The 24,481-nt window shown below is 44.1% G+C and overlaps 1 protein-coding gene across 10 annotated transcripts; it reads left to right on the top strand.

Moving 5' to 3' along the window:
* The first annotated feature begins 2,500 nt into the window (after window positions 1-2,500).
* Window positions 2,501-20,820, top strand: PPIH (peptidylprolyl isomerase H). 10 transcript variants are annotated; one of them, XR_013993903.1, is made up of 11 exons: window positions 2,501-2,603; window positions 2,962-3,026; window positions 3,329-3,352; window positions 3,669-3,713; window positions 3,977-4,019; window positions 7,504-7,596; window positions 11,648-11,735; window positions 12,184-12,224; window positions 12,993-13,082; window positions 14,091-14,224; window positions 20,626-20,820. XR_013993903.1 is itself a non-coding variant. In XM_081057919.1 (10 exons), the coding sequence occupies exons 1-9, from the start codon at window positions 2,538-2,540 to the stop codon at window positions 13,059-13,061; spliced, it is 534 nt and encodes a 177-aa protein (XP_080914045.1). In that variant the 5' UTR covers window positions 2,501-2,537; the 3' UTR covers window positions 13,062-13,082; window positions 20,626-20,820. The 10 variants fall into 10 exon arrangements, 7 of the variants coding, with proteins under 7 accessions (XP_080914045.1, XP_080914047.1, XP_080914043.1 ...); XR_013993904.1 differs by having other exon boundaries at window positions 13,988-14,224; XM_081057919.1 differs by lacking the exon at window positions 14,091-14,224.
* The last annotated feature ends 3,661 nt before the right edge of the window (window positions 20,821-24,481 follow it).

Genomic DNA, 24,481 nt, shown 5'->3' with positions numbered 1-24,481 from the left:
TTTTCACTTGCAGTTTGATTGTACTAGTTTTCCACAACCTCATCAACATTGGACATTGTCAATTTTAAAGATTTATTCTAAAATAGTTGGTATAAAATCTATACTGAAGGCTGTCTCCTGCTGCTCCTTCTTCCCTCTCTCCCTCTTTCCCCCCATATTCTCCTCTTCCTTCATCATCTTCAATTGGAGATGGTCCCTCTAACAGGTGTGAGGTGAGGGGCAATAAAAGAGCCCCATAAGTTGAGATATAACTGAATTTTTATGTGCAACCCTTGCCTTCTCAGGCCACTGAACTGGAAAGGATGATCAAAGGGTATAGGAAATAATAGCTTATGATACCGAATGCTTGCTCTGACTCCAAACCTTGCCCAAGTTCACCTTTCACTCAATTCATTGAATCCACTCATTGAATCCCTACTATATGCTATTCAATAGTGGACACTGTAGCCACATCTGTGAAGACAGACAAGGAGAGTCTGCTTTCATGCAGTTAATATGCTATGAAGTTGAAAGGTATATGTGTGTGTGGCGGCGGTGAGGTGGGGAGACTGACCATATAATTTTGGATGGTGAGTGGATGAAAAAAATAAACCAGTGATTGAGGGCTACTTTAGATTAGGTGCCATGTTCCCATCTGAGTGACATCCGAGCTGAGACTTGAACTACAAGGAGCACTCCCCACCCTCACTGAGATCTAGAAGAGTATTAAAGACAGTTAACAGCTAGTACCAAGGCCCTAAAGGGAGGACAGTAGTCACTCTTAAACGAGGAGGATACATTCTAATAAAAGTGAACTGGTATCTTAAGATGACTAACCATAGAGCTGGGAGGACTATGGGTGGAGCTGGGCTCCTTCTTAACTCTCTAGTCCTGACTTCTGTTTAAACTTTGTGGTAACTCCCAAGGGAGGGATTCATATATAGAGAGGTCTTCTTGGAAAGAGGGCTCTCTATTTTTGCACGTGTGTGGTCAGTTGGAGCCCCCGCCAGAGGTCTGCGTTCCCACACTGCTGTGGTGGTTTTGTTTCTTTTTCTTCTCTCAAATAAACCACTTTTTGGTGGATTGTCTGGAAAGTTATTTTGGCCAGTCAACAGTTCCAAGACCCCCAACTGGATGCCTGAAACCGTAGATAGTACCAAACCCTGTATATATTATACTACGTTTTCCTATACATACATACATACATACATACACACGTACATACATACATACCTATGATAAATAACTGATAAATCAAGCATGGTAACAGATTAACAGTAACAATAGAATAGAACAATTATAACAATATACTGTAATAAAAGTTATGAGAATGTGGTCCCTCAAAACATCTTGTACTGTACTCACCCTTCTTGTGAAGTGATACAATGCCTATGTGAGATGAAACAGGTGAGTGACACAGGCATTGTGACATGGCTTGAACACAAGCTCCATACCTTGACAGTTGATGTAATAACCAAGACACCTACTAAGTGACTAGTGGGCAGGTAGCACATACAGGATGGTTACACTGGACAAAAGGATGATCCACATCCCAGGCATGTAATTTAAAACTTATGAATTGCTTATTTCTGTAATTTTCCATTTACTGTGTTTGGACTGCAGTTGAGAGCAGGTAACTGAGCCCAGAAAGGTGAAAACGTGGATAAGGGGGGACTACTGTACCCGTCTGTGACCTTGAGGAACAGAAAGGCCAGAGTACAGTAACTGAGGGCAAGTAATACAAGATGAGGCCAGGTAGGTGGCAGCCAGATAACGTAACGTAGGCCTTTGCATGTAAGGAATTAGATTTTATTCTAAATACGGGAAGCCAGATGTGATTTATAAGCAGATCTATTTAAAAAGCTCTAGCTACTCGGCCGGAAATAATTGGAAGTGACAAAAGGGGAAGCTTGGGGCAAAACTGGAACTAAAATTTTAGTGTCGTAATTTCAAGGAAGGGCTGAGTATTTACTGACAGACCTTATTCTCCAGGCTGTTCTAAGCACTGAGGATGAAGAGTTCCTGCCTTCGTGGGGCTCACAGCTTCGTGGGCAGGGGTAAGAGACAGCCCGTGTGATGATGGTTCAGAGGTCTTAGCTGCAAGGGTTGATAAGGACCCTAGAGACTGCCTCGTCCAAACACCCTAGCCTGAGCGAGAATAATTTTAACTGCACTTAGTGTAGCCATGTGAATGGGCTGCTCCGTTGACTTTGAGCAAAAAAAAAAAAAAAAAAAGGGTCGAGACATTCTTCCTCTTCTCCACCTCCTCAACCTGCACCCGCGTCCCACCCTCCTACCCACGTTCTACACCCCCCTCTCCAGGGAGAGTCAAGCGAGCTAACAGCTTTCGGTCATGTCATGGTCAGGACCGAAGGAAGCCCTGGCCACCGTTGCAATCCCCAGCTTCCGCGCGAAAACCAGCGAGCCCTCCACGGCGAGGGCGGGGCTCCAGGGGGCGGGGCCTCGGCCTCGGCCTCGGTCGGCTCTTCCCGCGCCTGCGCCCGAATCCGGGTTCACAGGAACCCGGCGCTCCCGGCTTCTGCTTCCGGGTCAGAGCCATGGCGGTGGCAAATTCAAGCCCCGTCAACCCCGTGGTGTTCTTTGATGTCAGCATTGGCGGCCAGGTGAGGTCCAGGAAGCCACCCAGCCCTGCGCCGACGGGAAACTGCACGGGGCCAGGCAGGCAGAACTCGCCCATCCGAGGGATAGCGGGCTCGGGGAGCCAGAAAGGGAAATTAGGCCAGAACCGACCGGCCCGGGCGGAGCGGTGAGGGGAGGAGGATGCGAGGTCTCGTCCCTCGTTAGCGCCCGTTTTAGCCCTCCGCCTGTGGAAAGTCTGAGCGGGACGAAAGGATAAGCTACTGGGGCAGAGGTGGGAGCGGTCGGGTACGTGGGGGCCGGAGGGCCAGGCCTTCCCCGTCCCTGTCGGGTGAGGCCTTCGCCGCCGTGCACGGCCTTCTGACCGTCTCCCGCCGCCTGCAGGAAGTGGGCCGCATGAAGATCGAGCTCTTTGCAGACGTCGTGCCTAAGACGGCTGAGAACTTTAGGTAAGGAGGTGCCGCGGCGGACGCGGGGCCCGTCTGCGGAACCGCCTCCCTCCGTCCTCTGTCTGCCCACTCCCTGCCCCGGAGGCCTGAGTCCTCGGCGCGTCGCCCTGCCGACGTCGTCCCCGCTCTGACTCGTCCCGTGTCGGTTTCTGTCGTCTGTACGCCCGGGCGTCCGACGGCTGGCCGGCCGCGCGGTGGGCTTGCTGGCGCCAGTGTCTGCGCTCCTCCCGCCGGAGGTCGGGTCGGGGGCGCCCAGGGCCGGGCCGTCCTGCTGACCGCGCCCTCCCTCTTTTCCCTTTCAGGCAGTTCTGCACTGGGGAATTCAGGTCAGTGTCAGACGTGCTGCGCTTGCTGCTCTGCTGGCTCCCGGGGGCGGCCCTGGGGCTGCGGTCCTGGGGCTGCGCTTAGGGTACTGCGGGGCCGCCGTCAGGCCGCCGTCAGGCCTTGAGTGATTTCTGGTGACAGTGATAGAAGCGAACACTCCCAAGGCCCACATTCAGCCCATTTGCCACTTTTATTTCTCTTGTCCTGACCGTCTTTCGGAGAGTCTCTTTGTCCCTCTGGCTCTCGTGTGTGATATACTGGGAAGGTTTGTGGTCGGTTACCTGTCGTCATTCCAAGTCCCTTTCTTTTTGATTATAGAAAAGATGGGGTTCCCATTGGATACAAAGGGAGCACTTTCCACAGGTAAGGCCCATGGCAAACCATCCTGGGGGCTTTTAGAATTGCTTCCTCGGGGCATTCGTCCCTTTAGAGGAAAAGAAAACCACAGGATAACTCTTAGCTCTGCAGAAGGAATGTTTTTGTGACCTCAACAGTCGATTTGGAGATTTATTAAAAGCCAAAGTGATAAACATTGTATTTTGAAATAAAAGTTAATCTACACTACAATGACTAAGTCAATGTTTTCTAAACCAGAGACGCTTAGAATCCTTTGTCCTCTGTTTCAGGGTCATAAAGGATTTCATGATTCAGGGTGGAGATTTCGTTAACGTAAGTACCGTACTGTTCCTTTCCTATCAAAGACTTGTAGGCTTTTGGTTGTTGCTGTCGCTGTTGCTGTTACTTTTATTACAGAGACCCAGTCGTAAGACTTGAGAACAATAGCCAGGTTTGACGGGGGGAAGAGATGGGGATGGCAATGTCCTTGAGAGTTGCTGGCTCCTACTCACTGTACCACTACAGGATAGCCATCGGCACTTTGATTGAGTAACTAACTTCCAAATATCAGCCTTCTAAGGGCTAGAAACTGACTGATCTTTCCCAGCATACATGTAGATGATCCATGACAGACCCATATTAATTAGTCACTTGAAACTTCGCTAGAAATCGGATGCAATTTGTTTTAACTAAGTAGTAGTAAGTCCCTCTTCAGTGAGCTAAATGCTTATGCCCCATTTTCCTTTTGACTTCTGGGATCAGTGCCTGGAAATCTGAGTTTTTAATCAGAAGTTGATTCATGTGCAAGGAATCAGAGCAGGAGAGGCAGATTATTCTGGAGGGATATTTCGTCTGTTCACTGGAAGAGCCCACTGGAATAGTCCTTCATTACCAAGCATGACTTTCTTGTGACTAGACTATGTGTCTCCCATATTAAGTCTTCTCTTCCCCTGACTTTAGAGGGTGCTGAACATTTTTTTCATTCTTAAACCTCCTTTTGTCCTTACCCATCCGCTTCTGAGCAAGGTCTTTCTTACTAGTATCATTTGGGTAACCCTGTTGCTGTTATCTTGGATGTAGGAGACACACTTTCTCCTTTATGTGTATACTTATTTACTTTGACTCTTATGAGTTTTTTTATGATCTCTCTTTCCTATCTACATAATGTTACAAAGTGGCAAATTTTAGGCCAAATCAGACTTTCAGATATATTTGGTTTCATCTGTATGATGTAAAACTGAGAAATTTCACCAAAAAATTCTGGAATCTTGTTTCCTCTCTAAAGAATGGAAAATAGGGGTACACTAGGCCTGTGTTTCTCATGCAGCAACAATTGGTTGGAATCAAGTAACTACTCCTTTTAGGCAGCGTGTGTCCTTGCCATGTTACCATACTCCCCATCACCTGCTTCCCTTATTTATGTCACCTGCCCCCATAGACATTAAATTTGCAACCCCTAGCCACTACTGATGGTAGTGGGTCTTGGGGTGACCATATACTTTTTTGTTCGCTGGTAAGAAGGGCTGAGAAACTATTTGCCTTCTTTCCTTCCCATTGGCTCCTATATTGCCATATTGTCTTAGCAGGGACAGGACCCACTTCTTACTGGTCTTTGCCAGGCACATCCCATCACTTGCTGATAGCCCCAGGGTTAGACAGTAGTTGGTCAGCCAGAATGTTGAGTATCAGAGAGAACCAATTGCTCAGAGCTACCCTTAGAGACAAAAAAATAGAATGAGCAAGAGGCAGAAGAAGCAAGATTTGAGACCTAAAATTGGACCAAGCATATTTGTTTGTTTTAATATTTGTTATTTGTTTTTTTTCTGGTTGCCAAAAAAAAGTGCAAAAAAGAAAATAAATTCTCTCTCAAGGAATCTTGCCTGTCAAGGAATAAACTCTTGGCATTTTAGTTTACAGCTGCCAGTCTTGTCTTGCCATATGCACGTGTGTCAAATACGATTTTTAACAGACTTAAGATTATACATATGTTTTAATTTTTTTGTACTTAATAATTGTCTACATTTTCCCTTGGCATTGTCTTCTTTCAAAACGTTTTTTTTCTTTCTAATAGCTACCTAATATTCCATTATGAATAGAGAGTGAATTTATTTGATCTATCCACTATTGTTGAAGATTTAGGTTGCTTTCTGTTGTTTGCACTGAAAATTAATTTTGTCATTTTCCCTATTCTGGCTTCTGGAGAGCAATAGATAGCGTGATTGTAGAGAACGATATGGTAACTGATCTGTCCCCTAGGTTTATTGGGAAGTTAGAAATGAATGTGTTTTCTCTTCCTTCTGTATGTAGGTATGAATTTATGTAGATAGATACAGACATACTTTTAGAGATAGAATAGCTCACATTTGTATAGTGCTGTATCGATTACAAAGCCTTTTCTCAGACACGAATTGGAGCTTCATGGCAGTGCTGTAAAGAGTAGGTGATTTTATCCTCATTTGATAATTGAGGAAACTGAGGCTCAGATATAGGAGTGACTTCCCCAGCTCATAAATGATAGGCCTGGAATTCAAATCCAGGTCTTTCCACCATACAGAGATTGGTTTTATTAATTTTTAGTCAAATAAAGGTTTGAATTTGACAATTTTCCTTTTTTCCCTAGCTTATGTTAATCCTCTTTCTATCACGCACCCAATATTCTTTCCGTTATTAACTGGCTGGGAAAGATTGGTCTTTTGGCACCCTCTCATTATTACTTCAAGTCCCAGGGATTCTGTTAAGGTGCTGCAAGTACGTTCTTGGTCAGGTTGCTTCATTACTGACTTAAGATTGCTCACCTGAAAAATGGGCACAATGATAATGTTCATTCCACAGGGCGATTGGAAGAGTAAAGAGATAATGTGGGTAAAGCTAGTTGAAGCAGGAATTGGGGATTTATGATGCACGGAACCCAAAGGAAGAAACAGAACTGGGAACTGGAAAGCCACATAGAACCAAGGCAGTGCTTTCTCTCTGCGTCTCTAGTGCTCTCTACACATGTATGTTGCATTCTCTTTCTGTTCTCCAGCCCACCTTGCAGAAAATGTCATCTTCAGCTTACAGGTTTACATGATACAAGTTCAACTTCAGAGAGCACTTATCCTTTATGATTCCCAGAAAAGGAACTCTAGTTGACCTGACATGAGTTAGGCATCTTCCCCTGGACCTGGACCAATCAGGAGGGTGGCATCACGTCGTACAGACTAGACTTCCAAGAGCCCCCCTCACCCTCATACCCACATAGGCGGGGGTAGAAATCAGTTATGTGAGTACTTTTATATGACTGCAGGCATGAGAGTCTGTAGAAATGGCAAGGATTATGTATGTAATCACTGAACCGTTCCCTACTTTGCCTGGGTCTTAGCCTTTTTTCTTTTTTTAAAAAATTTTATTGGGGAATATTGGGGAACATTGTGTTTCTCCAGGGCCCATCAGCTCCAAGTCGTTGTCCTTCAATCTAGTTGTGGAAGGCGCAGCTCACTGACCCATGTGGGAATTGAACCAGCAACCTGTTGTTCAGAGCTCGTGCTCTAACCAACTGAGCCATCTGGCTGCCCCTTAACCTATCTTTCTAGAGGCCCAGCTGTGACCTCTTACCCAATCTGTGAGAAGACCTGGCCAGTTTGTGGGCTGCAGGTGCCATGGATGGGGCCTACTTTGGTTGCAAGATAGAGTCAAAGAGGTATGGCTCCCAAGGTGACCAACAAGAATTAGAGTGGACTGTAAAGAAACTAGGCTTTAGGTGCAACAGCGTTCCATGTCTGGCCTCTGGGAGACCCAACACTTGCAAGTTGCTAACATTTCCCTTCTCTTTGCTCAGGGAGATGGTACTGGAGTCGCCAGTATTTACCGGGGGCCGTTTGCAGATGAAAATTTTAAACTTAGACACTCAGCTCCAGGCCTGCTTTCCATGGTAAGTGATGTCCAATCAAGGTTTGGGGTTCGATTGATAGCCTGCTGCTTTCTGGGCCCCTCTTGAGGCTCAGTGTTGTCTCTCAGGATAGAAGCAAATGCTTTCCTTCTTTTGCTGGGCCAGGACTCACCTCTGCCACACCCACCTTCTTCCTCATTCTGGTTTGATTTTGTTGGGCTGGACCTACTGGCAGGCTGGGAAACCAAAACTCAACTCTGCAATGTGTTTTCTTCCCTTTGTTTGAGCCAGAATATGTGGTTGGGCCTTTAGCCTTGCTGCTCAGAAAGAGCAAGTTGTGCTTTCAAGACCCAGTGTTCACTCACTCATGCTCCACGTACTATGACTTTCTCAGCGCCCATCACTCACACTGCCTACCGGCTGGGCACCCCTTTTGCTCACTCACCAGTCCTTGCTCACCACTCCAACTGTTTTGTCCCAGCACCTCCTCCCCACTTATAACCCCCACTCTCACACCTCACTCCTTCCACCTTCACTGGACCCTGCCCACCTCACTTAAACCCCCTCAACTACCCCACCCCACCCCTGCTCACTCTCCTTCATGTCCACTCCACGTTTACTTTCTCTTATTCCCCCTCACTCCTCTTTTATTTTTATTTATTTATTTTTTTTTAAGTAAAATCAATCTCTTTTTTTTAAAGATTTTTATTGGGGAAGGGGAACAGGACTTTATTGGGGAACAGTGTGCACTTCCAGGACTTTTTTCCAAATCAAGTTGTTGTCTTTTCAATCTTAGTTGTGGAGGGCGCAGCTCAGCTCCAGGTCCAGTTGCTGTTGTTAGTTACAGGGGGCGCAGCCCACCATCCCTTGCGGGAGTCGAACTGGCAACCTTGTGGTTGAGAGGATGCGCTCCAACCAACTGAACCATCTGGCCACCAGAGAGCTGAGCGGCAACTCATTGACTTCATTCTAGTTGTGGAGGGCACAGCTCTCTAGCCCATGTGGGAATCGAACCAGCAGCCCCGTTGCCCAGAGCTTGCGCTCTAACCAACTGAGCCATCCATCCCCGCTCCTCATTTCCCTTACTTCTACTACCTTGCTTCTCTCACTCTCCAACCCTCTGCCACCCTCCCCCTCATTACCATTTACCCCTGTCAATGCCCCAACTCTCACTCACCCAGACCGAATATTTACATTCACATTTTCTGTCCTGCTTGCCCACTCTTCCTCTCATCTACTCAGGCATTCATCAAGTAAAGATTTATTGATATCCACTGTGTTTCAGGCCTTGTGGTAAGGCGTAAGACCTGATTCCTGCCGTAGTGACACTTAACACTTAACGGGGGAATCACACATGCAAAATGAGAAGTCTAGTATGTGTAGTCCATGCTATCAATGTATTAAGGTGAGGACACCTAGGTATGTGTAAAAATACTGTGAGGGCCCCAAGGAAGGAGAATAATTGCTGCGAGGGGGTGGGCAAGCCTGCTTCACAGAGGAGGGGACATTTGAGTTCTTGAAAGAGTTCTGTACTCTTTCAAGTTGCATTTCAGGTTGAACAAACAGCCTAGGCACGGTCACAGAGGTATATGACCATGATGTCATAGTCAAGGGGCAGAAAGTGAGAAAGATGATGAGACCATAGAATGTGAATAGTGAAAGGAATGGTCAGTAGAGCCTACTGGAGAGGCAGGTGGGTCTGGCTCCTGAAGGGCTTTAAATGGCAGAATAAGGATGAGGTGTGTGGACTTTCTTTCAGAGGTTATAGAGAGCCACACACTTTTTTGAGTAGGGTGATTTAGAACGAGGATCCTGGCTGCAGTGTGAGTGGCAGATTGAAAAGGAGAGGCTAGGGCAGAGAGGCCAGTTAGGAAAATGCCATAGTAATGGTGCGAGACTAGCACAGTGTAGGATCCAGTTGCTTATAAGCCCCCTTTTAGGAACTTCAGGCTGGGCAGGTGCAGGTAAAGGGTGCGAAAGTGGCGGCTTAGGTGGGCTTGGATCTTCACCAGGAAGATTAGCATGTCTCTACGTGCACGCCGCTATGTTCGCATCTGTGGACGAGTCAGAAGAGTGCAAGGAACCTTGGTCTCTGCTCCCTTCAGGCCGGCACCTGTTAGGTTGTGCTGTCACATACCTTGTTGCATAATTGTTTTTGCTTATATCCTCCACTAAATCATGAGTTCCTCAAGGGCAGGGACTGGGTCTCATTGGTCTCTAATCCTTATACCTGATACAGAAAGGTGCTGAGCAGATATTGATGAATAACTGCAAGATAATCAGAATAATGGCTAACACTGATTGAGCACTTACTCAACAGGTACCTTATTTGCATTAATTTATTCCTCTCAACATCCTTTACGACAGATACAAATGAGAAAAGTGAGGCACAGAGAGGTTATGCGACTTAACTAAGGTCACACAGCCAGTTGTGGAGCTGGGATTAAAGCTAGGTCATCTGATTCCAGAATTTATTCTCTAAACCAGTAAGCTATACTTCCTGGAAGAGTAAATAAGTGGCTAAGGTCAGTGTCTCCAGAGCTATAAAAACATGTTCTATGACTGTTTTCCTGACTGCTTGCTAATAAATGTTGAGACATTGAGCAGCAAAGTAGATAGACTAGGTAGGTAGGTAGAGAGAGATGGGGGATTAGGAAGAAAGGAAGGAAGGAAAAAAGCAAGGAAAGAAGAAAGGAAGGAGGGAAGGAAAGAAAGGGAGGAAAGAAGGAATTGGGACCCTCAGAAGCCTAACCCTCATTCCAAAGTATCGGCCTATTCTGAATGGCCCAAGCAGTCCCTTACTTTCATGTATGAAATGTTCCTGAATACATGTACAAAACCCAAAAATTGCCTCATCTTAACGTGGGCAATTTCTAAAGTATAATGTAAAATCCCTAATTAGAGCCCACCCTTAGACACTTCTTTAATGTATTTTTTGTATTTCACACACATTTTTATTCCTTCACAGTTGAACAAATAATCAACCAATTTAAATCCATTAAGATCTGATTAAGGCTAGTTATCTATCTAATAATTTCCAGTTTTGCCTCTAGTAGTTTTATGAGAGCCGTGCTTTTAATGGTACTAATTTCAGTTTTCCATTTCTACTCATTCTTTTCCAAAATAAGGGAAGCAGGTGTTTGGGGTGGCCGGTTAGCTCAGTTGGTTAGAGCGTGGTGCTGATAGCACCAAGGTTGCTGGTTCGATCCCCGCATGGGCCACTGTGAGCTGTGCCCTCCTTAAAAAAATAATAATAAGGGAAGTAGGGAAGTATGCAATAAAATATTCACATAGTTATAGAGACATTGTTGTAAGATAGTGCTGCTGAAACTTAACTTTGGTTTGCTGGTATACAAAAATCTGAGTTTAGCATATTAAAGGCAGTTTAGGGATATCAATATATAATGTACAAAAGTACACTTCATATGAAAGTCAAATGTCTCTACAAAGTATCGTTGTGCATTGTAATTATAGCCTATTCTTTTATAATGTGTTATTAAATCTAATAATGTGAAAACAATGTCAAGGAAGGGAAAGAGGGGATATGGCTAAATACTTTTTCCTGTAAAATTCAATAATAAAGGATTTGGGATATACCAGTAAAAAGCAAACATCATGGATTAAATATAGTCTTTTTTTCCAGCATAGCACTAGTGATTTCTGGCACCTTCTTAAATTTTAATTACCATTGTTATAATATAGTACAAAGCCATTTAGACAAAACAGCTTATGGCATGAGCAACAGACCTTTCCTCACCTGGTAGCTAATTTGTAACTATAATTCAGTTCTACGTAGTATTGGACTAAATACAGCAAAAGTGAGACCCATAAACAGTTGTTCACATTATAAAAATTCACACTATAGGAGAAACGTACGTTTATTCAAGGATCTAGTTGCTTGAGGGCAGAGATTGTGTGTCCTGTGCATCTCTGTATCCTTGGGTCCTAGCTCAGTCCCTGCCTCATAATAGATGCTCAGTGATGTTTGCTGACAGAAAATGGGGAGGAATCAGAGCTACAGGCTCTTGGGAATCTAGCCCTTCACGTAGCGTGGCTAGGAAATCTCAATGAAAGTGTATTTGGTTTCCTTCAGGCAAACAGCGGTCCCAGTACAAATGGCTGCCAGTTCTTCATCACCTGCTCTAAGTGTGACTGGCTAGATGGAAAGCACGTAGTGTTTGGTGAGTCCTACTCCTGTCCCTTGGTCCAGACCCCATTCACCCAGAGTGGGACTTCCAAAGGAGTCAGTCCTGCACTCTTATACCAAAACTGCTGGACCAGTTTAACTGCTCTCAGTAGTAGTAGGGGAGATGGAAGTAGTGGCAGCTGGGGAAGATATGTGGAAGGACAAAGGGGCCATCTGATAAAGTGTGTAACCATTTGGGTGATTTTTATGTGGGGGAATAAAACCCAGATGGTAGCGCTTAAGAAATACCACACAGAGGCAGCATGGTGCAATGGGGCTTTGCAGTCACTCAGACCTAGGTTTTACCTCTAACTCTGCTACTTGCTACATGTGACCTTGGGTAAGTCATTTCACCTCCACTAAATCAATTTCCTGAAGTTGGTATGAGGATCAAATGCTTTGCAAATGAGAATAGTAAAGTCCAGCTCATACTCTTTCTACAGGAAAAATCATTGATGGACTTCTAGTGATGAGAAAGATTGAGGTGAGTCCTGGTTTGATTTCTTCTTTCTCAGTCATTCTGGTCTGGTACTTACTACCGGTAGTATCGAGTTAGAGAACCCTGAGCAGGCTTGTGTTTGTTAGGCCCTGTCTTCACTGCCTGTGCTACATGGACTTCCTGAAGAAAATGGAGGAGAGCCCACATGCCTCCCAAGTTTTCTTGACCCATGGTTAGCCTCTCTAGTGCACACTGAGTTTTGGGCTCTGGAGGCCCCTTCACCTACTTGATGAAATCCTACTCAGCTTTGCGTTCAAGATCCTTCTGGACCTCATATCTCTCCACGACCCCTTCTGCCACTGCCTCCTCCATGTTCCAATCAGATCAGGCTACTAGCTTCTCTAAATGCACCATGCACGTCCCGGCCTCTTGCTTCTTGCTCCTGAGCCTTTGCTTGTGCTGGAATGCTCTTTCTCCTGGGGGACCCCATTCATCCTTCTAGGCGCAGCTCAAATAATCGCCTGTTCTGTGAATCCATCCCTGACCTCTTCCAGCAAAGTGTATTTAGTTGCTTCTCTTCCCTGTATACACTTTCGTATAACATAATACATTGTTACATGCCATAGCTTTGCTATTTTTTAAAGGTACATTTATGTTTGATCTGTATTATACGCTCCACCTGTCTGCTAGGATGTAGACTGTTGTGGTGTCAGTCTCTGAACCCTGTCTTTAGCACAGGGACTGGCAGACATCAGTACATGTTCGGTGAGTATGTGTCTGACGGATGAATCTCCACTGTGCTTTCTCTCCTAGAATGTTCCCACAGGCCCCAACAATAAGCCCAAGCTGCCTGTGGTGATCTCACAGTGTGGGGAGATGTAGTCCTTAGCAAGCCTGAATACGGTAAGTGTATCTTTCTCTTCTTAGACTTGAAGACATGGGATTGAGCTCATTTCCTCTCTATGTGACCTTGCAGAAGTCACTTCCCTTCTCTGGGCCTGCTTCCTCATCTGTCATATAGAGATAATGCCTGTTTCCTAGGGTCATTGTAAGGATCAAAGAGAAACGGTTATTTGGGCACTTTACTTTTCTACCACTTTGTAGTTTACAAAGTACCAACCTGAAAACGATCAGGCACTTTCTGACAGCTTCCTCAGACTACAGTTCCATTCAGTGGTCCCACTAGAAAGACCTGGCTCCAGCTCTAGGTGACGCCCTGCTGGCACCAGCCTGGGCAGCCAGGAGACACGTCTTTCATGCTTCTCATCAGAACTGATGGTGCATTCCAGGCCCTGACTTTATGTTTCCCAGCCTCATAGGTGAACACAACACATTTCTCAGCCTCACCTCCTACCCCTCTTTGCTCTGCCTACTCTGTGCTGGGCATCGTGCTAGGCATGCCGAGGGGGGTAAAGAATTGAAAGATGCCTCTACCTTTCAGGAGCTTACGGGGAATAAGACATATTCTCCGACGTGATCACTAGTAATATGAGTGATATTGCTAAGTGTCATAGGAATTCAAGGGAGAAATTATCACCTCCAGCTAGAGTGGTGGTGTCTCTCTCTCTCTCTCTCTCTCTCTCTCTCTCTCTCTCTCTCTCTCTCTCTCTCTCTCTCTCTCTCTCTCTCTCCATCCCTCCCTTTACCTTCTTTCTCTCTCTCTCTCTCTCCCCACCCCCTCATTCTTTCTTATTTTCAAACCTGCAGAAAGTTGTAAGAATAGTACATTGAATACCCATATACCTTTCCCCCAGATTCACCAATGATTAACATTCTTGTTTTATTATTTTTTTCTTTCCTTCTTTCAGCTCCTCACATTGCCATTCACCCTCCTGTCTCCTTTCTTTCCTACCTTCCTTTTTCCCTTCCTTACTTTCCCTTCTTTCTCTTTATTTCCTTCCCTTTTGAAAGTTGAAGACTTCCTGACACTTCAGCAAGCAACTCCTAAAAACAAGACGTCCTCATAGCCACAGTATACATGTTCCAACTCTCCAGTTGTCCACAAAGGAATTTTCATAGCTCTAAAGAGAAGTGATCCAATCAAGGTACAGAGATTTCATTCAGCTGGTTATTTTTTAATTATGAAAGTAACAATATAATCTCGTAAAAATTTTCACACAAAACATTTAAAGTGAAAGTCATCCCAGCCCCAATCTCACTATTCTCCTCAGAGGTAACTTCTTTATCAGTTCGATGTACATTTTCTTTGCCTATCGGATTTTGGGAGGCTTTGGTTTTCCTAAGTGGCATCATCGTATATTGTTCATCGTTGTCTATTTGGTATTATTATGTCTTGAAGACTTTTCCTCCTCTGTTCAAGTAAAACTACTTTATATTTTTAAAAAAACAAAACTGACAAAACATTCTATGTTTGTAGCACATAGTTTATTTTACTTTTTTCTGATTTGAATAGTTACACATTCTGAGTCTTAGTTCTTTATTTTATATGTTGTGACTGTTCTCTCCAGAATATATTTTAAGAAAAAACTGACAATGTGTTGCTTATCTTAACTTTAGTTATATCCTTTGTTAAACCGAAGTTCTAAATTTTGATGAGGTCAAAATGATCAATCTTACCCTTATGGCTTTTGTGTTTTGTCTTGTTTAAGAAGGTCATTACTACCTCAGATCCTAACCTCTTCTGGTTTGTTTTTTTCCCCCTAGTATTCCTTTAGTTTTATTTTTATACTTAGAAAATTCTCTAGACTTTGTTTTTCTGTATTCTGCCTTTTTTTCTCCAAATGGAGATCTAGTCAAATACTAGACCATTTTAATGCCTGTACATTTCTCTATGTGTGACTTACTATATGTTCACAGCATCTGGCACTTACGGGCATTCAGTAAAAATGTATCACACGAGTTACTAGAGAGGGAGAATGTCAGGTATTTTAGGCAGGGGCTGCTGTGAGCAAATGCCAGGGCAGGAATGCACAAGTGCGTGCTGGGAGCTGCACATGGACCTCTCTCTTACCCAGCCACATGGCCCCGTCTCAGGCCCGCTTGACCGCCTGAGCTTTCCTTTCTGGCAGCACTGTGGGCCTCTGGGGCTCAACCTGCATTCCCCCTCATTTCTTTGTTAAAACTAAAGTTGAGCTCACAGGTCCTTTTCCTTCGAAAGACTGACCACTGATCACTGCCAGAGGACAGAACATAACGAAAAGAATAAAATTTAGAAATTCTTTATGTTTGGGGTCTCTTTTCTAAATTGTTCTCGGTTCCTTATAGAAAGTGACTAGAAATCCTTATTGAGGGGTTTGATTTCTGAGAGTGGCGATCACCACCTCTCCCCTCCCCCCAATCCTTATCCACTATCAGCAGAGACTACGTAACCCTTTGCCTCCATTGGAAGCCCCTCTTCTCAGCCTCCAACCAAAATTCCACAGGGTCCATTTGACATTCCAGAGGCCCTCTAGCCCAGAATTGTCCAATAGACGTTCATTTCTGTGATGGTGGAAATGTCTTTTATTTGTGCTGTTATGGTAGCTTCCAGCCACATGTGACAATTGAGCACTTGAAATATGGCTGATATGACTGAGGGACTGAATTTTTAATTTTATTTAATTTTAATTAAAAAGCCACATATGGTGTCCTAACCCTGACTTGCTCAGAATTGAATCTTTCATAGCTAATATTTCCATAGCTAATAAAAGTAGTTCTTTTTTGAGTACTTTTTTGTGCTCAACTATTAAGCTAAGAATTTTGCATGAATTGTCTCATTTAACTTTAACAAAAATTCCTATCATAGGTTTTAAGGTGTTAGGGAATCTAGGTGACAGTCTGACCTAAAGGGATTCCACAGACAGGTGCCCCACTTTAGGTTTCTGAGTAATGTGATTTGGGAGAAAGTAAGGAAAAGCAGAGATTAATTCCCCAGGGAACAGGGTATCATCCTGTCATTCTTCTCAGCTGTGAAGTTACAAGTATCTCTAATTCATATAGGAGTGTTTTAGATCCCTCAGGTTGTTTGGGGCAGAATAATGGTTGACAGCCGTATAGATGATGTTTTCGAACCCTGTTGGGCAGCATTTCTCAAACTTGAATGCACACGTGAATCACCAGGAGATCTTGTTAACATGCTGGTTGTGATTCAGTGGAGCTGGCTGGGGTCTGAGATACTGCATTTCTAACCAGCTCTCAGAGAATGCTGATGCTGACCTTGGGTGATGCTGAGGCTACCTGAGAATGACAGAGTCTGCCTTTTAATTGAGAACCCATCATATTACAATCAGAAAAGTCCCAAGAGGAGATAATCTCTGGGTGGCATCGGTCCAGGAGGAATCTACTGCATTCAAACCAAGATAGCACCTAATCATGCACATGAGGCCTTGTGCCCAGGTGCTGGGAATATAAGAAGATAGGAAGGAGATAGAAGACAGGTGAGGTCACTTGATCAACTCTTCCTCTCTATGAAGCACTTCCTTCCAGAACTTTTTGTGTTTTGCCTTAGGTCCTGACTTCGATTTTAGTGAAAATGAAGTTTTCTGTAGACCTCTAGATGTAGAAACCTTGGTTTTATCTCTGGGTCCTGTGAATGCTTTTTATTTAGGATAAATTTGGTTAAGTATACATAAAGGAACCTTGGCCCTCAGGATTCTCCTGCCATAGTCTGAGCTGAGTTTTTTGCACTTAGACTCTCATGGGGGCTGGTGGAACTTGTGTCGAAAGCCAGACAGTCTCTTGGAAAAGCAAGTGGCTGTGAGCTCTGGAAGCCCTACTTGTCTGAACTGCTGCTCACCTCCCTGTGGTCCCCAAACCTGGTATTTGTGGCAAGCAGTAGAGAACTTTCTTTAGTTCATTATTTCCCAAATTCCCCTAAGGAGAAGAATTACTTGGGGGCATTTGTGAAACCCACCATTTCTCAGATCTCTCCCTGGAGAGTTTGATTGAACTAATTAGAGGTGGGATGCTATGTATGTAACTAGCATCTCAGGTGCTTCTTGTTAGAAAAACATGGGTTACACAGCTTTCAGTGGTGCTGGCATGAATTATCTTTTATTTTAACATTTGTGTCTTAGGAAAAATGTGTAATTAGCACAACACATAATTTTATAGTTATAGCTTATAATGAGGCATTATTGAAGTTCAAATAATGATTTGGTTAAAAATCAATTGTACCTGTGGATGTAGGACGTGGTAATAGCTGTGAAGGTGGTATGCGAATGACTGAGGTTTAGGAAATATACCCCATTCTGGGACTACCTGTAGATGTGATACATTCCTGTAGAGGAAGATTATGAAAGACGTGTTGGTTGCACGTGGGCTGCTTCTTCATTAATTCCACAATTCAGCACTAATTAATTAAAATAGGTCCCATGTTGGGTGATCACTTCCTAAGGTATATAAATGTCTAATCACTATGCCGTATGCCTGAAACTAACATATTATTGTATGTCAACTGTAATTGAAAAATAAATTTTAAAAAAAGAGGTACCATGCTGCATATGAGGCTATAAATTTGAAAAGCCCAATTCCTGCCTTCAAGGAACTCACAGTCTCTTGGGAAACTGACAATGACAGTACAATACAGCACTAGACTGGAGGTTTTGGGACAGAGTAAGGAAAGTGTGAATGCCTGTGTCTGCCTGGAATGGTTTGGGAAGGCTGCAGATGAGATGATCCTTCAGCTGAGTACACAAAAGAGGAGAACCTGTCAGGTGGCTAAAATTGGGCAGGGCATTTCAGACAGAGGGAACAACATGAGCAAAGCACAAAAGCAGGAAACAGCAGAAAGTATAAGAGAAACTTCAAGTAATTCAATATGGCCAAAGCATGAAGGTACGAAAAGCAAACAGTAAGAGGTGAGGCTGGCGGAGGCCAGGCCAGTGGTGAGAACCAGTACAGGCTGAGGAGTTCATGCGTTATCCTGAGGGTGGGGATGGGCCTCAGGCGTTAAGTACATTTTTGTTTTCTCCACGGGATGAGAGTCCATTGTGCTCCTGAAATTCTCAAAAGGGGGCCTGACCCTCCAGAAAGAACCAAGCCAGTGGGAGCCTCTGAAGGATTTTGAGCAGGAAAACACTGTGCTTGAATTTTCTTCCTTGGAAGTGGATTCTGGCAGCAATGTGGAAAATGGGTGGAGGCCCAGGAGGTGTAGCCTGCAGCAGTCCAGGCAAGAGGAGGGAGGCTCTAATGAAAATATGGGTCTTGAGAGCACTAGAAATTTGGCAGCAAATATTTGCATGCCTGCTGGGTGTGTGACACTGTTTGTTCCCTGCCCTGAAAGTCAGAAGTCCTGCCAGCTAAAAAGGGAGGGGAGAGGAGAGAATGTCTGGCTCTATTCCAGTAAAATTCAGTACAGTCACACACTGCTTAACCACAGGGTTGCATTATAAGAAATGTGCTATTAGGTGATTCTGTCGTTGTGCAAACAGAGAGAGCGTGTACACAAGCCTAGATGGTACAGCCTGTTACACAGCGAGGCTGTATGGCATGGCCTACTCCTCCTAGGATGCAAACCTGTTCACATGTTACTGCGCTGAATACTGTAAGCGGTGGTCACACAATGACAAGTATTTGTGTATCTAAACATGTAAACACAGCAAAAGGACAGTGAAAATACAGTGTGAAAGGTTTAAACCGGTCCACCTGGATAGGACCCTTACCCTGAATGGAGCCTGTAAGATGAAGTTGCTCTGGGTGAGTCAGTGAATGTGCAATGTGAAGGCCGGTGAGTGGATATGAAGGCCGAGGACGTGGCTGTCCACTGCTGGGGACTTTATAAACACTACAGTTGGGCTACACTAAATTTACACAAACAACACCTGATTAAATCAAGCCCAAGAGAAAATGCTGCCATCAGGAGGTGTGGTAAGCACAAGGTGCGGCTGCTGCAGCACAGCATACGGCTCTACAGCAAGTTTTTCTAAGAAGGAATACACCCTAAAGTAATAAAAAGTCCAGTACAGTATAGAAAATACATGAGCCAGTGTCACGGTCATTTATTATTATCAATGTACATCATTGTATTGCTATAGTTTGATACGACTGGCAGCGCAGGTTTGTTTACACCAGCATCACCACACACACGTGAGTGATCATTGCACTAGGACATTACAATGACTACAACGTCACCAGGCAATGGGGATTCCTCAGCTGCATTATCGTCTCTGGACCACGTCGTATATGCAGTCCGTTGTTGACCGAAACGTTATGCGGCGCATGACCATACAAAGGCACAGCTCCTCGTCATAACCAGGTCTCACACAGTGAGGTACATCTCGTCAATGGAGTGCTACATCGCCTTAGAAAGATTTCTCAGGTTAATTAAGTGACAAAGTCCAGATGGGCATTATGTCAGCATGATCCTATTTATTTTGAATAACTTTCAGAAATTTCTGTAGTGATATATAGCCGAGTATTAATAATGGTTACCTCCACAGGGTAGATAGCAAAGAGACTTTCTTTTGTTTATATTGTCCTGTATATGCTTGAATTTTCTACATCAAGCATGTATCTTGTGACAAATACATACAGTATATATATAGTTTTAACTAATCCTGGTCTCTCCCAGACCCTCCCAGGAGCGTGTGGCTAACATCGGTTTGAATCATTCCCTGTCCCCTCCATCTCCTCCTTCCTGGCCCAGGCAGAGTCAGTGGTCCCCTCCCGGGTCCCCCTAGGACTTGGTTCATCCGTCTGTTAACAACATTGAACACAGTGGATCACAAATGTGTTGGTCTGGTGTTCTCTAGACGGAGAACTCCTTGAGGCAGGGTCTGTGCTGACTGACGTGTGCCTGGTCTGTGATAGAGTTTAGGTCCTGGAAAAGCGTGCAACTTATAAAGTGCTTCCATACATTTTTGTACATTCTGCTTTAGGGCCCAGAGTCAAACTTCTGTTTGAGCCTGCAGTATGACACCAGGACTCCCTGTCCTCTGGAGGGGGAATGGGGGGTGTGGCCACGTCTGGGGCGAATAGGACAGTAGTATCTGAGTGTACTCACCCTGTTCTTTTAGTGCAGCTAACTCCAAGGCCATAAACAGAGGGTGTGGAATCTCCTTTCTGTATGACCCTGGGATCAAAACCTGCAAGGAAAGATTGCTGTTTGTTCTAGAGCGCCACAGAGTGCCACAAGGTCTGGCAAAAAAGACATAGGCTTTGGAGTCAGTATACCAGGAACCCCCATCACTGTCAAGCCATTAAACCCCTTGGGACCCTAGATTTCTCCTTTGCTTAATAGTATAATGTATACTGCACAGAATTGTAAAGGGTAAATGAGATAATATGCTTGACCAAGTAGAAGACCAGTTTCTTTCTTCTTGATTCTTGTGTAATATACTTTTCAACTTTGCTCTGGAGAACCAAAGGTCTGGCCTATGGCAAGAATCAGACCAGTTTTACTCTTTTGGTTAAAGAGGATCAGGAATATAGAGGAGGTGGGAAGGTTGTCTCTCATGGAACGTCCCCTTCCATTTCCTCTGAGCTGCTTGTCTCTTCATCCTCACAGACCTCCACATCTCTGCCATTGTGGGCCTTCCCTTGCTCAGGGTGATGCTCTTGAGTAAGGTAACCTGGATTGGGCCCTGTGTTTGCTTCCCTGCCAGCTGTTGCCCTGTTTGATCAAGAGACCTTTGAAGTATCACAGATTCAGAACCCAAGATTTTCCATGTTTTTCAACTGTAAATAAAGTGTTTTGATTTTTGGGTTTTTTGTATGTGTATTGTTTTTAAGTGGTTGTAATGGTAGCTCCATCTTCTCACGCCTTAGCTCCAGGTGCAAGGCCAGCATAGACCAGAGCCAAGCCCTTGCTATGTATAGTGGAATGCCTCAGATTTGCGAGCCATTGTAGCAGTCCCCTCATAGGTTCAAGTTGATTGAGCAAAGAAGGCAAAGCCCCAGGGCCTCAGACTGATGTATTCCAAGGATGTTCCCAGTAGGTTCAGTTTAGTTAGTTCTGGAGCCTGCAGGCAAAGGGTTACTAACTTGGGATATTTTTGGATGGGAGACCATTTGGTAGAATGTATCTCGATCATGACAAAGTGGGAATAGTGTAGTCCAAAATCTTGATTTGAATCTGGGGTCATTTTTTTTAAAACAGCTGAGGTCTTGAGAAGTTCACTGTCCCATTCAGAGCCCCAGTATCCTCATCTATAAAATGTGGACAATAATACCTATATACTACATAGTACTGTTGAAAGGGTCAAATAAGAGGATAGACATGAGGGTAACTTGTAAACAGTAAATATGCCTTGGAAAATGTTTTGAAAGGAATAACCCAACGTAAAAAGATCCCTTGAGTATAATATTCAAGAGGTGTAGAGAGATCCCTAGTGTTCCTTTCATGAGACAATTTCTATGTCTTCCCATTTCTCCTTTCTCCTGGCTGATGGACAGTTGACTGACTCAACTACTAGCAGCAGGCTACTGCAGCAGCAGAGATAGCAGAGAGCTGAATTCTATGAAAATAGAACCTGGTTAAAAGTGTCATTTCAGTGTATTGGGAGACAAGGGAGACGCTGAGCTATACAAGAGCCCTATAGTATAGATATTTGCAACTCTAGCTAAGTAAACGGTTCAGGGGATGCACTGAAAAACTGATCAAGAAACCAAACAGGATGGAATTAAAGATAGGAAGGAGAATGAGCAGCTGGGATTTGAGTTGACCTTCTTGTGATGGGCCATTCAGTTGAATTCCGTTACACTTGGCACCTGCATTCTATGCCAGTCTCTGTCCTGGACACTGGAGCTGCAAAGATGAGTCAGATGTGGCCCATGCTTGTGACAGGAGATAGGCACAGTTTCAATACAATGCGATGAGTATTAGAATGTGAGCCCCAATGAGGACAGGGATTTTGGTCGGGTTTTTTTTTTCGTTTTTCGTGTGTTTTTTTTACTGTGACCTCAGCACCCAGAAGAGGTAAGCATCTAGTACCTAGTAACTGCTTAATAAACATTTGTTGTGTGAATGGTAATGGTAGGTACAAGATGCTATGGGAGCAGAGTGGCGAGACCAGGACTAAAAGAAGAGGTAACATTTGAGGTAAATATTGCCAGATTGGTTGGAATTAGCCAGGAGATAAGGGAGGGTGGGACTTTCCAGGAAGAGGGAACTGTGTTCCTGGGCCAGTCTATCAGAGATTGGGACAAAGGTAAAATTTATTTTGCAAAGGAGATTTTTGAAATGAACCCCCTTGCCTTTCACATCACTTTTTAAAGGTAGGCACTGGAGTTGTCTGAACTGTGGTTACCATGCTGCGCAGGGTGCACTCAGGGTAGCAGGGGGACTAGCAGAACTGTGGAGCAGAGAGCTCTCACCTTGGAACAGGAGATGCATTTTGACATAAACTGTTTATCCTGCAGTGCTTCAGTACCATCTCTGCAGTAGTAGAGAGGTGGCTAGAAGGAAACTAGTAGGAAAGAGCTCATCTTTATTTCCACTTAGCAGGAAACAGCTTAGTGAAGTAATTGGATGAGTAACTAGTGATACTTTTAAGTAACATTGTAAAGACAAATGTTACAGAATTTATATTTCTGCTTGAGAAGCCATCCCTTCAAAGCAGTTATTAATACATAGGGAAGGTTGCTCACTTATTCTCAGGTGCTGCTGTCATTATTGTCTAACTACACTTTGGGAAAAAGCTTGCAAGCCTATAGGGGCACACTGTCCTCAGTGCTGGCAGAACTGCCTTTTGCAGTTTCTTCTTAGCAGTCAAAAGTCATCTGGAGCTGGCACAGATGAATAGCAGGTCTAGATTCCACCTAATTCTCTCCATACACATTGTTGCTGCAAGCCTTTTTCACCTGGATTACTGGCACAGTTATGCAGATGACCTCTCTGCTGCCTGTACCTTCTCCAATCCCTTTACACCATCTCATTCATTTATCAAATTTATTATGATACTGTGTGTCAGGTATTATTCTAGCTGCTCCAGGAATTCAGTCTGGCTGGGAAGATTTAATTAGTGCAATTCAGTGTTAGGATAGGAGAATCTTGTCACCTAATAACATCTGAGGCAAGACCTAAAGGATAGAGAGTTAAGCAGGCAAAGGAGAAGGGAAAGAGGAACTGTTACAAGTAGAGGGAATAGTACGTGATAGCCCAACGGCTAAAATCACCTGGAAGGTTGGGGAAAGCAGTGAAAGACAAGTAGGGAGTAAGTTTAGAGAAGTCATACGGAGTCCTGTAAACCACATTTGGACAATCCTAAGGGTAGTGGTAGTCACTGAAAGATTTTAGGTAAGACAGTGTCATGATCAGATGTTTTCAAAAGAACACTCTGGATGTTGTGGTGGGGAATATTCGAGTAAGAAAGCGGTAGAGAGACCAGCTAGGAGTGCTCTAAGCCAGGCGTCAGCAAACTGCAGTTGGCAGGCCCTCTCACTGTGTTTTTCAGTGGCATATAGCTAAGAATAAGAATGGTTTTTAAATGTTTAAATAGTTGAAACAGTCTAAAGAATATTTTGTGACATGTAAAAATTATATGAATTTCAAATTTTAGTGTCCATAAAGTTTGGAACAGGATTGTCTGTGGCTGCTTACAGGCTATAAGGTTGAGTAGTTGAGACAGAATCGTCTGGCCTGCAAAGCTTAAAGTACGTATTATTTGGCCCTTACAGAAAGTTTGCCTGCTTCTGCTCTAAGTAATAGTTGATAATGGCCTACACTAGAGTAGGGCAGTAGGAATGACGGGATTAGAGATTTTTAGGACTGATTCACTGATGCCTTTAGGAAGTGGAATTGACAGGCCTAGATGATACTGGTGGGGTTAAGGACCGTTGCACTAGCCTGTTTTCCCTACTACTTCCATTTTTGCCCCCCTACAACCCATTCTCCAGTCAGCAGCCATTAAAAAAATTATGACACTCCCTACTTACAACTCTAAATTACCCTTATCACTATTGCCCTTAGGATAAATTTCGAATAAAATCCTAATTTGACCCAGCCTACCTCTATAACACAATGTCTTCATTCTAGTTTTGTTGGACTACTTTACTTGCATTTCCCCCAGACCCCATCTCTTCTTGCCTCTGCCTTTGCATAAACTTCCACGTGCCTGGAGTCAGCACTCCGCCTTCTTCTGCCTTTACTCCCAAATTGCTTTGTGCTTTTGCAACGCTGTGGTGTTGCGAGTTTAAATTTCTGCTTTCATCCCTAGAATGAATTTAAGGCAGAATCTGGTGCACTAGTCCATCCCCAGCAGATAGTAGACGCTTACTAAACGACGAATGAAGGATTCAGCTACAGCATGTGGCAGCCTCAAGTATAGATCGTTTGTGAAACATGGATAGTAATCCTTGTGTCACGTGACTGTTGTAATAAAATGCAAGAAAAACGCCTAGCTTGCACAATAAACGTGATTTGA

This window comes from Rhinolophus hipposideros (assembly GCF_964194185.1).
Source record: "Rhinolophus hipposideros genome assembly, chromosome: 8".
Classification (NCBI taxonomy): domain Eukaryota; kingdom Metazoa; phylum Chordata; class Mammalia; order Chiroptera; family Rhinolophidae; genus Rhinolophus; species Rhinolophus hipposideros.
Note: the sequence above shows the minus strand (reverse complement) of the source record. Positions and strands in the feature narration are given on the sequence as shown.